This window comes from Thalassophryne amazonica, chromosome 13, assembly GCF_902500255.1.
Source record: "Thalassophryne amazonica chromosome 13, fThaAma1.1, whole genome shotgun sequence".
Classification (NCBI taxonomy): domain Eukaryota; kingdom Metazoa; phylum Chordata; class Actinopteri; order Batrachoidiformes; family Batrachoididae; genus Thalassophryne; species Thalassophryne amazonica.
The window spans coordinates 18653094-18669646 of NC_047115.1; the positions used below are offsets into that span (position 1 = coordinate 18653094).

Genomic DNA, 16553 nt, shown 5'->3' on the forward strand with positions numbered 1-16553 from the left:
AAAGTGTTGCGTTTATATTTTTGTTGAATGTATATGGTGGCCATCCCAGGGTGCTAGCTGTAGCCAGGAAAGGGTCAATGAATGGCTACACAGGGGACAAAATTTAAAGTTGCTCCAGTTCTGGGCAAAAGTGGTAAAAAATTATTGGGTGAGATCATACAGTTAATAACTGGAATAATTTTGACCATATTGAATGCTTGCTCTCCAAAGTTAAGATCAAACAAGGTCGACATCTATTAAATTCTATGACATATATCATATGTTGCCCAATAACTTCGTAACTAAGCATGACAGATGGTACAAACTATTCTTTTTTAAAACCCCATTAACTCAACCAAGAATTTGCGTCACCTTTTACCAGAATTGGAGCAACTTTAATTTTTGACCCCTCTACAAACTGAAACTGACCTTTGTCACCATTTTTGCGGTTTTTGCCCCATAACTACATAACATTCAGTCATAGAAAGTCCAAACTATACCTTTTTGGAATATGTATGATCAGATAAATAACGCTGTGTACTTTTGAATATGATTGGAGCATTTTTTAAATTTTGACCCCTGTGTAATTGGCAACAGCTACCAGCTTGGGAAGGCCACCATAAGTTTTGTGTAGGCCATAGTATACTGAGGCTGTTTAGTCCCCTTAAGTGGTATTGATGCACCGATGTAGCTGTCAAACTTCTAATCGATTCTCGTAAATCAACACTGGAATGTAAGAGGAAAAAAGTAAACTTTTAGTCTAAAAAAAAAATCTATATCGTAACAAAACAAAACCAGGCCACAGAGTCACAATCTGCACAAACCACATACACACAATTTCACTTTGATGAACTTTGTCTCTACAGCTCCAAAAAAAAAAAAAAAACACTCATCCAACCTCATCCAAGTTTTATTGTCATCCATGATGAATCAGCTGAAATGTATAAAGTGATGATATTTTGTGTTTAGCTTAAAGCAGCAATTCCCAAAAATGTGGGACGTGTCCCCTTGATAGGCCTTGATGGTGTTCCAGTTGGGTCATGAGAGGTCATTAAAAATAAATGTATAAAAACAGCATTTTCAATTTTGTAATGATGCTTAAAATGACTCATAAATAAAATGAAACTGAAATAAAGCTGTGGGATTTAACTTATTCTTAATTCACTTATTTGCATTAACTTTTTGTAATTTATCTGATGTAATAAATGTATGGAAATATTTAATGTTTGTCTTGTGTGCGTTGATAAAAATTGTGATGAAAAGTTTGGGTCGCCTCCAGAAGGTTTTGAAAGTGGGCCGCGGTGTTCTTACGTGTGGAAGTGGCTGGTTTAAAGCACAGAAAAGCAAACATCCTGTAAACAGAGCACCGTAAAACATCATACCTTTAATATTTGTGAGTTTTACGATGAAGGCAGCTTCTCCTACAGCTAATATCAGTTCTTTTCTGCCTCAGTGATGAACAGATGTCCTGTGTAAAGCAGTTATGCAGACAAAAAAAAATACAATGAATAAAAGACATTTTGTTAAACGTGTAAAAACAAGAATATAGCTGCTTTAAAACATCCATTTGCCTCATTGTACAAAATACCTGCATGGAATGACACAGAAAACATCAAAAAGTCATAAAACAACACGTGAAGGAGAATGAAGTACAACAATCATACCACTAAAACTGCAAACATTACACATTTTTCTGCTTCACTATATTGTATGCTATGACAGAAACACAAATGCTATACATTCAAAATATCCATCAAGATCTGACCCTGCTTCCCACCTATTTTCGCTTTTTGTCAAAAATGTTTTCAAATATCTGTTTTGAATAAGACGAGGAGGTGAATTTGCTATTCGAGGGCCCATTCTCTTAATTTTAAAATAAATACACCTGAAATTCTAAATATTTTGAGGATAAAGTCCTGCTTAAGTTATAAAACATAAAATAAACAATCAGTGTCTTGAGCATAAAGTTATAATAATACATGTACATATCCATCATGGCTTAACAGTGTGTCAGCAATTTCATTTAGTGACAAAATGAATTTAATTTAGAATTTATGTCATCGTTCAGACACAATGAGGTGTCTTCCATGCAAGCACAGTCTTCAGACTGCTTTATTTTAAACAGGAATGAAACACTGTAGTTTCAATGAAAATGTTCTATTTGTGATGCTTTTTAAGAGGAAAAAAATTAAAGCTAAAAGATATGTGTGGTTTGATCCGTGAAGAGAACCAAAAGCTCCAACAGTGAGCGAGCCTGTGGCGCCGTGCGGCCGAAAACCGGCTGCAAGAAACTAAAAGAATATAATCTGGCTAAAGGCATTTTAACAGGTTCTTCATCTTAAGATGATCTTGACTCCAAATTTCATAGAAGTAGGATGAAAAGTTGAAATGTTAAAAAAAAAATCTCTGTCTGACAATTAAAAGTTGTAATATTTTTTAGATTAAAGCGTAACCAAGAATAAATTTGTAATTTTTTCTCCTAGAATTACATTATTCTGAAACCAAAGTGGCTTTTCCCCCTCTTTTGTTAAAAATTTTGACTTTCAAAACTTTTTTGAAATATTTTGCAAAATTTCCAAATCTCAAGTTTATTTTCCTTCACCAGGGCCTTAATATTATTTTTTACCTCTGATTCAGTTTGGATTCAACAAATAAATAGTGCAATCAATGCATCAAACGTTAGCAAGCTAATTCCACACCAGACTTGCTTGAAAGAAATTTCTTGACACCCACGACTTGTAACATTGTAATTATAGTTAATCAGCTTTAGACAGCACACAGGCTGTACTGAATGTTAACATGATGGTATGAATTCTGTTACATCTTGTCATGATATAATCCTCATTACGGGGAATTTAGGTCAGTGAGTCTGCAGCACGTTACCATGTCAACCAGAATGAACCCAAAGGGGAAGCTGCGCCACATCACAGATGAAACAGCATTTGTGTTCAAACTCTACATTCAGATCAGAATATTGATCTTGAGAGGAGAACCACAGCAAAAAATACAAGTCTTTATAATCAGGTGCGTTTAGCAAAATCCCAACTCAAAGTATCACTCAACCAACAATATTTTATGTTAAAGACATTTAAAATGTCATGTTTTTTACCCTCTTGGGAATTTATCAGGTGTTATGCTGCAGTCACACTTGAGATTGGTGACCCAAATTTTGTGGACTGGAACCTTGCTGGCACTGGGAGATCTTATATGGAACCTGTTGTGGCTAATACATTTTCATGGTGAAGCTAATATCATTACACAAATATCTAATGTCACGACTTGCATTGTGGAATAATTCAGCAAAATAAGTAACAGGGCAGCACGCTAGTGTTACCCAATGAAAGCGTGTTAGCAGAAAACATTATTTGCTAGCCAACAAGTTCAACGAGCTCATTTTCAAGCCAGCTAAATGCTAACCAGCCAAGCAAGTCTGCTTAGTGGCAGCTGAGCTATGCTAGCTGAATTTTTAGTTACTGTAAATAATAATAATTTAACAATTACAGGAAGGAATTGTATTTTTATTATTCAGTCTTTTGTTCGAACTATTTCCTAATGATCCTGATATGAGCAATAGGAAATATAGTAACAAAAACACATTTTGTACAAGAGTGTCTTGAAGGACCAGCAGCTGTTGCTGTTCAACACTGTAGGGTGGAAGAACAGATAGTCAGGCACACACTGACACTTCAGTCCTCCCTGATTTTACCCAGAAAACGTAGGCCAATGTGGTTGACTTCTGAACTCAAGCAAGATGGTCATCAGATGAACTTAATTCCAAAACAGATTAGTTCTGAAACAATTTGATGTTAAATTATGGCACGGCAAAGATCTATTTTATCCAATGACCCAGAAAACATGGTTCCACCAAGGTAACAGGAGCAAAAAATTAAATTCCTTGACAAAATAGTGGTAGTTCTGCCACTATTTTGGACAACACTGATTTTTGTCTTCTTAAAGATCAGCTTGTAATTGTGCATCAATGCGAGTTCACCTCTTAAGAGTTCACCAAAATTTAATTTGATGGGAGATATTCAAGCACATTAGTCAAGCAAATGGCATCTTCCTGATCAGACCAACACAAGTCTACATTGTAATTGTAATCTGGTCTAAAATTCTCATGTGACTGCAACATCAGACTGATCTTTGAGCATTATTCAAGTCCAAAGCAACAAAATTTTACAGCCATCATTGTTTGTGACCATCTCAGAGTTCCGACAAGTAAATTATTCAGCAAGTTCCGTAATGGTGCATTTTATCCTTAAAGCTACAGTGTGTAGGATTTAGTGGCGTTTATTAGCCAAAAGAGAATTCATAACCATCTCTTCATTAGCATACGAGTGAATTTCAAAACATTCTTAGCCTCAAATGGAAAAGTATCTGGAAGCTCAAGATATGACCTTCTTCCCTGAAGAGATAGTGAAGGTTGTGGACCAGAGACACTATGTGTTGAAAAATAATGCAAGAACAGTCGTTCTCCTGTGATGTTTTCTGGGTGAGGCTGAGATGTTTTTGAAGTACCCCCTGTTACAATTCCCTGAAATAACAAATCCATGTGTTTATATTCGATTAGAATGAGCCCTTTATAATTACACGGGAACTGGGCCCCCTCATGGGGGTTATCATGTTAATACTGTAGCCCGAAATGGACAAACTTATTCCGCCTTTCATATTTTGCAGTGCAACTGGAAGACTGAAGGACAAAAAAGAAGAGGAATCAGTGACTGGTAATGGCATAATGCAATCTACAAACTCACCACAAGATGACACTAAATCCTACACACTGTCGCTTTTTTCTTTTTTTAAATCATATTTAAGCATCATAGAACTTCCTCAGACCACAGTCAAGTAAACACATAAGAATATTAAGTTAAATACTTTGAACAAATCTCCAAATTTGGGGGTTCTAGACTCTGTCAGCCATAATCTGCTTTCATATAAATTGCTAAGCGTCTGATATTTTCCTGAAGTGAAGTTATGTTTCCATGATAAAGTATCTCACACCTGCCTGTCTCCGTATCCTAAAGGTTTCCATGTACACACACAAAAAAGAAAAAAAGTGTGATTAATATGCAGCGAGACCCCTGATCTGACAAAATTGGTGCTAGAATGACAGAAAATTACCTGAAAATGGATCTAAATACATTCACCCACATAGTATCATTCCATCCAAACATGCTTCAGGAAAATACGGAATGGAACCAGTGGAAGAACTCAAAGCTCTCACTGAAGGAGCCTTTTCCCATTTGCTACACAACTGCAGTGGTGCATGATGGGAGATGAATGATGACGTAAGACAAAGAACAAACATACGTGGCATAAATGTGTGTGTTCCTCGGTGATCAAGTCCTCGCTTCACAAACGCAACACACAGACAGAAGTTAACCGAGTTTTGTGATCTGTAGATCTCCACGTATCCGTACTGTATCAATGAAGGGCAACGTTTTTACTTTGTGATAAAAGTCAAAGAGCTGGTGTCCATCCACAAATATCCGAAACCTCTGATGCTCGCAGTGGATCTCAATCTGCAGAGGAAGCAAGAGAGAAAAAGAGAATCAGATCAGGAGTAATCATCAAAAATACAGTTTATTTGACAAAAAAAGAGGATGGAAAGAACATAACGAAAAATGTGGGAAAAAAGTTACACTAAGGCTTGTTGAGATGGCTTGGACATGTGCAGAGGATGGACTCAGGGTATATAGGGAGAAGGATGCTGAGGATGGAGCCACCAGGCAGGAGGAGAAGACGGAGGCCAAAGACAAGATTTATGGATGTGGTGAGGGAGGACATGTAGGTGGTTGGTGTGACAGAAGAAGATACAGAGGACAGGGTGAGATGGAAATGATTGATCTGCTGTGGCGACCCCTAAAGGGAGCAGCCGAAAGAAGAAAAAGAAGACGACGTATAGCCACATTTTTCATATTAACGATTTTTACCAACAATGGCTTTGCGTACACTACACTGACAAGAAATGCGTTATTTTGTGTGCATGGCTGTAGTGCTACATCAGCAGAACCACAAGGTTCAAGTTGTTACTAGTATATGTTGTTTTACTTTGTCACCTTTCCACTTGCACTGCATTTTAATATAAAATTTCACAGTAAAACAAGTATGACAATTCCAACTTTAAAAGACATGTAATCACTGTTAATATTATGTAAATGTAAATTTAAGTTACTGTATTTATATCATTTAACAAACATAACTCATTTGAAATTAGTTTATCAAATAAACTTCCAAGTGTTAAAATGTTTCCTTTACAGGCAGTGTTCTTTGCAGAAACTAAGTGTTAATCTACAGTCGCCAGCTTTGCACTGTGTTGTGACCACTCTGACCTATCAACCACAAAAAAAAAAAAAAAAAAAAAACTGACACTTTATCAGTGGCCCGACACTGCATCACCGGAGACATGGATCACATCTTAAAAAAATAGCAAACATGGTTGTTGTTGTGTCTGTGTCATGTTCTTCAAAACTTATCTGACATTCATGTTGTGGCATTGAAAATTGTTACCATGACAGAACAATCGATGAAGAAAACATCACTGGGATAGATCGGCAATCCACACCCAAGTCCAGGTCCACACCAAAACTTAAGAGGTTCTTTCTCTGCATCATGCTGATTATTCATTAATTTTTACTAGAGATTGGTTGAAAACATTTTTTGTGTAATCCTGCTAAAAGACAGCTGGATGGCACTAACTACTTAGAAGAAGAAGAAGACCTACACAGGCCCCTGAGGTACACCAGTATGATAGCATTCAACAAGACGAGACTTTACAACTCTCCCAAGAAGTAGTGCCAGTACATCGCAGCAGGGGCGGATCTAGATTCAGGTGAAGGGGGTGGAGTTGTGACTTTTTTGGTCATGCCCCTATAAAGGGTGAGAGGGGGTGTGCCCCCCATCCCGAAGGACCTTAGTTTATATTTTATTAGTTGTTCTGTTCCTGTCCCACAGAGCCACTTGCTCTACAGTTGTAAGTAGGAACACTACAGGAAATCAAAGAGGGAAACTATGGAATTACTCAATGTTGAAAAAAATTCTACTATTCAGTAGGATAACTGTTAGTTACTGTCTGGACTGAAGCCAGGTGACTCTTAACAAAATAAGGCAGACTGAAACATTTCTCAAACTGTAGATTTCACATGTTAAATGGAGAGTTTGTATTTTTAGTAGAACACCATGTGTGCAATGTGTACGCTCTGATTATTAGAGCGGAATATGACATTACAGATTACTCATCGTGCAAATGTGCTGCCCCCCCCCCCCAATCCCTCGTTTTTGCACCTGATACACAGAGACTGAGATCAGCATCTGTGTACGACGACTGCAACAGTAGCTAATCTTTTTTCTTTGTTTCTTTCAATCTGTCACAAAAGAAAATGGGCAATATTTTTATTTCAATGCTGAAACAGAGCTGTACATTTTCCTCCAAACTAAACTTTTCATGCACCAACAATGAGATTTTAAAAGATGTGACCCCATTTAATTATTTAACATTGAATGTGGAATCTCTTTTGCTGCAGTGATGTCATAGCGCATCTCTGAAAAGTTGAGAGAATTTCAACTTAAAAGTGCCACGTAAAAAAGCAATCAACTCTAAAAACAGATGTTTATCTTATATTTTGCTAAATGTAGTGAGTAATAAACATTTTGAAATCTAAAAACACTTTGTTTGTAATTGGCTAATACCTCTGAGGTGATTTACAGGACATCTTATGGAGATGTTAGCATGCTAACTAGCAGTACAGGAACATCAGTGAAACACGTTGTACAGAAACGAATTGATCGAACTTTGGTCTGGTCAAGCAGCATGAAAAGCTCACAGGATGTTCATGTATACTGTAAATGATAATAACGATAATAATATGATTTTATTCTGGGTCTTATGGTTTATCATCGGCTCTCCATCTTTGGTTAGCAGGGCGACATTTCATTAGCAACACCATAGATGGAGGGCCGATAATAAAAGATTATTAACCGAGTGAGAGGTCTGTACAGGAAAATATCAGACCCTGGTCTTTTTTGTACAGACAGAGCGCAGCCAGGTTAATAATTTGCTTATTATACAGCTGTTCAAAGCTGTGTTTTCCATCTTGTTGGTGTTCATTTTCCATGCGCACTTCAAGCTCATTTGCTGTTAATTCCTCCAATTCAAACTTGTCAGTGTAATAAAATTCACTCTGAGAATGGTCCTCTTCGTTGCTCATAATTTCTTTGTTCACTTTTTGTTTTGTTTTATTTTGTACAGTGAAAATGGTAAACAAAGTCGCAAATCCGATACACAATCCAGACCGATCGTCATGGTAACAGTCCGATATGGGAAAATATCAGGCTGGAAATCAGCCAATCAGAGCAGGCACACTGTCATAGCCATATAATAATATCAGTTATCGGCCTCAGGGTGTATGGTTTTCTGAAGGGTGTAAAAAGCCATATTCATTGGTAAAACAACTTGATAACGATTTTATCATATACCTATAAATGATAAATGTTGTATGGTTTTCTGAAGGGTGTAAAAAGCCATATTCATTGGTAAAACAACTTGATAACGATTTTATCATATACCTATAAGTGACAAATGTTGTATGGTTTTCTGAAGGGTGTAAAAAGCCATATTCATTGGTAAAACAACTTGATAACGATTTTATCATATACCTATAAATGATAAATGTTGTATGGTTTTCTGAAGGGTGTAAAAAGCCATATTCATTGGTGAACAACTTGATAACGATTTTAACATATACAGTGGTCCCCCGTTTATCACGGGAGTTACGTTCTAAAAATAACCCGCGGTAGGCGAAATCCTCGAAGTAGTCAGCGTTATTTTTTACAATTATTATAGATGTTTTAAGGCTGTAAAACCCCTCACTACACACTTTATACACTTTTCTCAATCAGGCATTAACATTTTCTGCATAAACACTCAAAGTTCAAATTTTAGTAGGAAAAAATTGAATGTTTTCCTATAAATAATTATGATGGCTTTTAGAACTAACGAATTTAATTTTAACGATCAACCTATGAGGTTGGACACTTAAGAAATTATTAATAGTGACTCACCAGTATTTCACAGTTCCTCTGACCGCGCCTCTTCGTCGTGGCGCTGCTCCGCTGTCCGGATTGGCTGATTACTCGGGTGGTATGAAAAATATTACCCGCTGCGAAAAGGGTGTATTGCTATTTATTCTTTAGTGTTTTATCCAATCATATTGGTGTATCATTTATAGATATATGATAATAAACCATAGCACCCTGCAAAATCATTTTATTGTATAATTATCACCAACAGAATGAGTGTCAAATCTTTAGATGATAAAATCTATATGGTGAGGGTTTATCTGAAGTGATGAGCCTCAGAAACACAACATCCTGGACTGCTCGCGCTCCTCAAGACCAAAACAAGTTTGATGTTTAAAAGTGATCCTTACCCTAAAAGGCTGATCGGGGATGAAGGGAAAGTAGGTGGTGGATGCCTCCTCTTCTGTCCACTTCCCGGAGATGCGGGCGCTGCGGAGGAACTGGCGGTCTGCGAAGCGAGCGGCGAGCTTCAGGGCCACGTCATGCTGAGACTCCTCCTTCTCCGTGTCACGTCCACAGGTCAGGCTCACGTCAAAGCTGAGGAGGGAGGAAGGCTACACCATAAGGAGTCATACAATGACACCAAACGGGGGTGTCACATGTAGGATTTGAGTTCAGTAGCTAATCTAGGATAAGTCGGAATTCTGCTGCTGCTGCTGTTGTTGTGTCGGAGCAAAACAAATGTGTTAATTACAAATAATCCCTGCTGGCAATTTGGAGAAACATCCTCCCTCATCTTAAAGATGTGCAGTTTAGCAGCTTTGCCTCCATCAGTGAGGTTAGGCGTACAGACCGTGTGCTTAAAACCTGCTGGAATTAGAAGCGGCACTGGAGTTGCTCCATCTTTGCGGCTCCATGAAGAAAAGACCAGAAGTGTCATGACATCAGTTGTGCCAACATTGTGAAGACCACAGTCATGTTTTGTGGCCCAAACAGCATTTATATAGCGCTTGTCCATATGATGTACAGGCTCAAAGTGCTTCACAGTGATGGATACGGCCATGCGAGGCACTCAACTACACACCCTGCCCAAGGGCCGTTAGTGAGTCCACTGTCCGACGGGGAATTGAACCAAGGATTCTCCAGCAGACTGGCCTGAATAACATGTAAACCATCACTTCAGCTTTTTAATCCAACAGTTTGTGAGTTATAAAGTGAATCTCCAATGACAACATTAATAGGTAGGTCTTAGGAGAAACCAGTAGTATGTACTGGCTCAGACTAAAGTAAATACTTTTTAAAAAAAAATAACACGTCACAATTATTTTTTTCAGCTGGGTAGGAGTGTGACAAAATTAACTAGTCGACACTGAGGTAAAGCTGTGTGCAAAATATCAATGAAATGCACCATTTTATAAACCTAAAACCAAAAAAACCTTACAGACATAATCTAAATTACAGATAGTATATTGAGAGTGCCCACTGATATAAAGCGATGAAAAGACACAGCTCAAAAATATATATATATATAAGCAGATGATATGGAATTACAAACTATGATTAAAACATTTGGTTATAATGTTCAGATTTAGTACAGAGCCTGTTAAACTCAGGGAAGGTTAGTATCATGAAGGGCACCAGGGCTGGACTGGGGAAATTTTTCAGGCCGGGCATTTTTAACCAAGACCAGGCCACCACCAGGTATCGAAGGGGGAAAAAAATTAAGCCTGCTGTGACAGTGCGGTTTGTTTGTTTGTTTTTTTGGTCCCTTAACCGATCAATGTGCACCAAGAGACACATACATTTTAACACTATAAGAAGCATTATGAAAAGTTCTCCCGAAATACAGTTATCATAGGCTTATCAAAAGTACGATCTATTGACAGTAGGTCACATTACTTTTTAGACATAATAAGCCGTCATTTCATTCAGCCTTTTTACTTAAATTTAGAAATAGAAATTATATAAAAACATTTGTTATAGAAATACTATAGGCTATACTATAAATAATATATCATTACTTGTGTGATACACTTCATCATATAAAGCAAGAAATGACTGGATGACTGGACCAATGACTGGATACAAAGGTTGAACTTTTGAAACTGCAATACACAAAAAGGCCACAAGACGGAGACAGTTGTCTATCTCACTACAAGCTACAAGTAACACCAAGGATTTCTTTTATTACCAATTTGTGTTGCTAATCAACTTAGAGAATGACTCTCAATTTAAAGTAAAATGTTAGGTATGTGAAATTATGTCAGGACTTGGGAAAATACATTTTAGACAGGGACGCCGTTATACCACGCCACCGCACCGTAGACTGTGCAAAACAGCATACTTCGTATGACCGACGCACGACCGTCACACAAATAGAATAAAGAAACAACCTGGCGGCGACAGCATGGTAGCTAGCCATGCACACCATTTGCACAGGTTACATTGCTAGGCTAGGTTATGTGACTGGCAGAGTTAGCACGGATGAAAATAATATCCAACCTTAATTCACATCTGAGTGACCCAGTTAGACAGCACTTTACTTCGGACCAGAAGATCAGAATGTCTCTCTCACACACAGACGTCTGATTTATGAACAAGTTAGGTTGCCGTTCATCAATTAATAGCTGAAGTTAACCTTCACTTACCGTCATGGCTGTAGTGGTCCCCGCCTCACTTTATAGTCACCCTTTCTTGACTTCAATGAAAATAAATACTTGTTTTATAAAAAGAAAAAATAAAGACCTCTTTCTTGACGTCATATTTAACTGTTGACAGCACTGTAACAGTAAAACTTGTAATTTCTAACCTACATTGTTAATAAATGTAACTATTAAATTCTTTCTAACATTTTTCTAACATTTAAATTTTCTCTAAACATTTTACTTGTCGAAATTATTATTATTTTAAGTAGTATTAGTAGTTATAGTAAAAAAAAGGCTTCAAAAGTGGACCTTTAATCTAGGGGTGTTATGAGGGGGGGACATCCTTGCCCCACGCCCCCATTCCATCTGGATTCGCCCCTGCTTTGGCGTTTGAGCACAAAGAATGGATAACATTTATTTATGCAGAAAACCTGACCCGATTTACAGGTCAGAAAGTTTTATTGCGTTTTCACATCATGTGGTCCTCAGAAAGAGAGTTTAGGTGCATTTGAGTGGAAAATAGTGTTAGTTGTTGACGCGTCGCGGAGGATCAGCTGTTTTAACGTGCAGATACGGAGCGGCTCAGCTCAGCTCTAAATAAAGGAGGAAAAAACATAAAAATGTCTTTGTAAAGCTCAGTGCAGGTGTGCTGTTTTCACCATGCTTTAAGAGGTGACAACGAGTCGTAGCTGCTACAAAAAAAAAAAAAAAAAAACGCGGATGAAAAGCTCACAGCTCGCTTTACTTCGTAAAAAAAAAAATCTGCAGGCCAGTAGGCCATCAGGCCAGCGGGCAAATGCCCAGTGTGCAATACTACCAGTCCAGCAGTGAAGGACACCCAGGTTCAAAATTGCTGCCAAAAAACAAACTATGCTCCATATACAGTGTTTATGGACATGGGACCTTCCGGTTTTTTCCCCGCTGTATTTCTTGAAATTTCTCCAAAATTAATACGCAAATCTTGATGAAACTGGTCAAACATGTCCCACATCTTCTTGCATTTCGTCTTTACCTGCTTCTAAATTACATGCATGTGGCTTTGCAGCTTTGGCGAAGATATTTTAAAGCTGTATTTTTTATTTTATTTTTTTTTCTGGAGGAGAGCTCAGTTTTGGAGTTCAGTATTTATCCACTGACCTACAGTACATCTGGGAAAGTATTCACAGCACTTCACTACTACATTTTGTCATGTTACAGCCTAATTATTTTTTTCCCTCAAAATTCTACTCACAGAACCTCATAATGACAACATGAAAAAAGTTTTTATTTATTTATTTATTTATTTTTGCAAATTTATTAAAAATAAAAACTAAAAAAAACATGTAAATAAGTATTAACAGCCTTTGCCATGATTTTGAGCTCAGGTGCATTCTATTTCCACAGATCATCCTTCAGATGTTTCTACAGCTTCATTGGAGTCCACCTGGGGTAAATTCAGTTGATTGGACATGTTTTAGAAAGGCACACCTGTCTACATATCAGGTCTCACAGTTGACATGTTGCATGTCTGAGTTGTATGTCAAAGCACAAACCAAGCATGAAGTTGAAAGAACTGTCTGTAGACCTCCGAGACAGGATTGTCTCGAGGCACAAATCTGAGGAAGGGTACAGAAACATGAGCACAGTGGCCTCAATCATCTGGAAATGGAAGAAGTTTGGATCCACCAGGACTAGCTGGCTGCCCATCAAAGCTGAGCGATCAGGGGAGAAGGGCCTTAGTCATGTAGGTGACCAAGAACCCAATGGTCACTCTGTGACAGCTCTAGCATTCCTCTGTGGATGCCGTGCTTTGTTCTGCTGGATGCATCACGTTGTGCGCTGGACACTGCGTAAATGAAATAATTATTTTGTAGCAGATTAATCATTTTCTCTCCAAGTTGGCTGTTGAAAACGCCTGTAATCGCTTCCGGAATAACAGGGGACTGTTCCAGATGCTGCTTTTCTCCCTCTTACTCTTGTGCTCTTAATGAGGTGGCGAAAGCATTTGGAAGCATCTAAAAAGTAATTATTTGTGATGTTTATATCGTAATAGTTTGATAAAACAGCTGCATGTTCTTTCCTTCTTATGAGTGGCTGTAAAATTATGTTTATGATAGATTTAACATCTTGTTATAATCGTTCAGACAAGCTGCACTGTGATGCGGTGCACTGACGCAATCACTCACACTCCGTGTTTTTGAATTGTTTGCACAATGTTCACTTGAAGCTCATGTAAATAGAGATTTTGAACATTTCAAAATTTTCTTTGCCAACATGCATGAAGCCGCGCACAGTTTACAACAGTTTACAAAGAGTTAACTCTCCTGCACGGCAGAATGCGTGAAAGTGCGCGGATCAAACTCATGCAAGTGTCAGGGCACCTTTAAAAAATCCACAAAAAGGAGGTGTTGTGGGGTGGAGGGTGGAGAGATGTGAAGTTCGACTGAGCTATCAGAATGTCATTTACACGCATCAATTTTACCCAAATGACAGATTTGAGGATTGTCTCCCTGCTGTCACACAGGGGTGGACTGGAAGCTGCAGAACAGCTGGGACAGTCATCCAAACTGGGCCAGCAGTGACTGAACATGATGAGCTCATGTGGTGGTTTATTCCAAGTTTCCAAAAACTTTCCGTGTATAGTGAAGAAGGCACACCCAAAACAAGTCTGTTTTAACTCCACCCCCAACTAAAATGGCTCACTGTGTGTGTGTGTGTGTGTGTGTGTGTGTGTGTGTGTGTGTGTGTGTGTGTGTGTGTGTGTGTGTGTGTGTGTGTGTGTGTGTGCGCGCGTGTGTGCGTGTGTGTGTTGGGGGGGGGGGTTAACGCCCTGTGTCTGCATACTTAAGACGCCGGCTAGCTCCCCACGGGCTGTGCGTCCTGTAGTGGACATGCAAGTCTGACTGGATTGCAGAAACCATACATGCGTGCGTGGGTACGTGCCGGTTGATCTGATTAAAAATAATCAATCTGCGCTGCAGGCATGCAGCTGTGAGGTGCGCGTTCTCTTACCTCTCTGGCTCCAAGTCGACAATGCCCATCACTATGATCTTCTTCCCAGGACGCATGCCGCCCCTGATGCGCCCGCTGAACGGCACCGTCTGCGCAAATCACACGCAATTAACTGTACACAGCCACGCGTGGGTTTCAACAACAAAGACACTACCAAGTATTTTTCGCCCCTACCAGGAGACGTGTTAAATCTTCTTTGTCAGGTGAGATGAGGCCGGGGTTCCCCAGCGAGTCGTTCAGATTGTCATCCACGTTCTCCACCGGCGGACACAAAAGGCACACAGAGCAAATGTTTCAAACAGCAGCAGCACACACGCACTCATTTATTACCCTTTCTTAAACAATAATCATATAATACACGTTTCGAGGCCTCACGTGGCTCCAAACAACGAGCTGTCACTCTGATGCGCTCTGGAGACATTAAAAAAAGAACAAAAATGATTCAGTCTCCCAACCGGCCAGGTTTTGGAGAAAATGCGCACAATCAATGCGCAGAACGAGCGGCCCGCGTGCGTTTTCGCCGCTCTCGTATCGGATTTCTCGGATGAAAGGCGAGTCTGTCTGCGCTCTCATTGCGCGCGGCCGCAGGCGTTTAGCACCATAACGGTGCGCTGAAAACCAAACTTTAGGCTGTTACGCGCAAAATCGGCGCAATTTAAAGCCAAGCCCGCCTCTCGTGCAGATCCCACATACTCACTATTCCGTCTTTTTCCGCTGCCTGCACCGCCATCTTGAGCAGAATAGCGTCAGGATGCTGCCGTGCGGCGGACTGTGCGTGGCGCGTCAGCGCGCGTCGTGGCACTGGCGGACTCCAGGGGATGTTCCTGTTCGTGGGGATCTGACGGGCTCCTGCGGACATCCCCGTGTCTGCGCGAAAGGGGCGGATATATGTGCTGACGTATGCTTTATGAAGGATTAATCCCCGTCTGTCGGACAAGAAGACTAATCGGACACATTCAGGCGACGCGCTTCTTGGACTCTTTTTTATTATTTCCAGTTCGGAAAAAAGAAACAGCAACACACAAAACACACTATACCGGCTTTTTCTTTGTTTGATAAAATGGGTCATGAACAGCGCCACTCTGGTGATGTTATATTTAGAATGAATGTGGCACATATGGAGCTCTAACCTAAATAAACAAAGCGTAAATAGTCAATATTTTCTGAGTGACTGAAGACATTTGAGCTATAAATAGCTTATATGGGCGCGCCAGTAGTCATGGTAAATACGGCTCTTTTTAAGGAGTCGGTTCTTTTGGCTCAGTTCAATGGTTTGGTTCAGTGGAAAAAGTTATTATTATTATCACTTTGAATGGGTGAATGTGAGGAATCATTGTAAAGCGCTTTGAGCTTCTGATTCAGATGGAAAAAAAAGCCATGCAAATACAGTCCATTTACCTTTTTAATAATAGTAATAATAGTAATAATAATAATACAATTAAAGCAAAGAAGTCCCTCAGATTTGTAAGAGGAGCTACATGAGGATTACTCAGAATTTTAAATATCTTCAGAAGTGTCAGGAGAAGGTGCTGCTCTATCTACGTTTCTGCAGCCATGTGGTCCAGTCTGCATGTTTGAAAACTGAGCAAGTGATTTAGAAGAAGAAGAAGAATGAAGGAATGATAATCAATGAAACCAGCTGAGGTTTTTGTTCAGAATGTGGATCACAAACCTGCAGACTGTGGTTCCTCCATGAATTTACAAAATCCCTCACAGACTAACGCCTCCCTACCTGGTCAACCTAATTAAACCTTACGTACCAGCCGGGGTTCTGCGTTTTCAGGACACAGAACTGTGTGTCCCTAAGGTTAAAAAGAAGTCAGCAGGCCACAGAGCTTTCTCTTATCGTGGACCTGTTTTGTGTAACAATCTGCCTACTCAGATAAATCAGTCCAATTCTCTTGAGTCATTCGGGTATAG

The 16553-nt window shown here is 39.3% G+C and overlaps 1 protein-coding gene across 2 annotated transcripts; it reads right to left on the reverse strand.

Moving 5' to 3' along the window:
* Positions 1-1343: 1343 nt before the first annotated feature.
* LOC117523354 (galectin-related protein-like) lies at positions 1344-15578 on the reverse strand. 2 transcript variants are annotated; one of them, XM_034184848.1, is made up of 5 exons: positions 15331-15578; positions 14808-14894; positions 14634-14722; positions 9408-9594; positions 1344-5501 (listed from the first exon to the last, which is right to left on the reverse strand). In XM_034184848.1, the coding sequence occupies exons 1-5, from the start codon at positions 15490-15492 to the stop codon at positions 5358-5360; spliced, it is 669 nt and encodes a 222-aa protein (XP_034040739.1). In that variant the 5' UTR covers positions 15493-15578; the 3' UTR covers positions 1344-5357. The 2 variants fall into 2 exon arrangements, with proteins under 2 accessions (XP_034040739.1, XP_034040740.1); XM_034184849.1 differs by having other exon boundaries at positions 14808-14888; positions 15331-15576.
* Positions 15579-16553: the final 975 nt, after the last annotated feature.

Excerpts from the sequence above, each read along its gene's own strand:
- LOC117523354 (XM_034184848.1), bottom strand. The coding sequence starts at position 15,492 with ATGTCCGCAGGAGCCCGTCAGATCCCCACGAACAGGAACATCCCCTGG. Across the intron at positions 14,895-15,330 it reads CAGCGGAAAAAGACGGAATA|GTGGAGAACGTGGATGACAA; the intron begins GTGAGTATGTGG and ends TTGTGTCCGCCG. Across the intron at positions 14,723-14,807 it reads AAGATTTAACACGTCTCCTG|ACGGTGCCGTTCAGCGGGCG; the intron begins GTAGGGGCGAAA and ends TGATTTGCGCAG.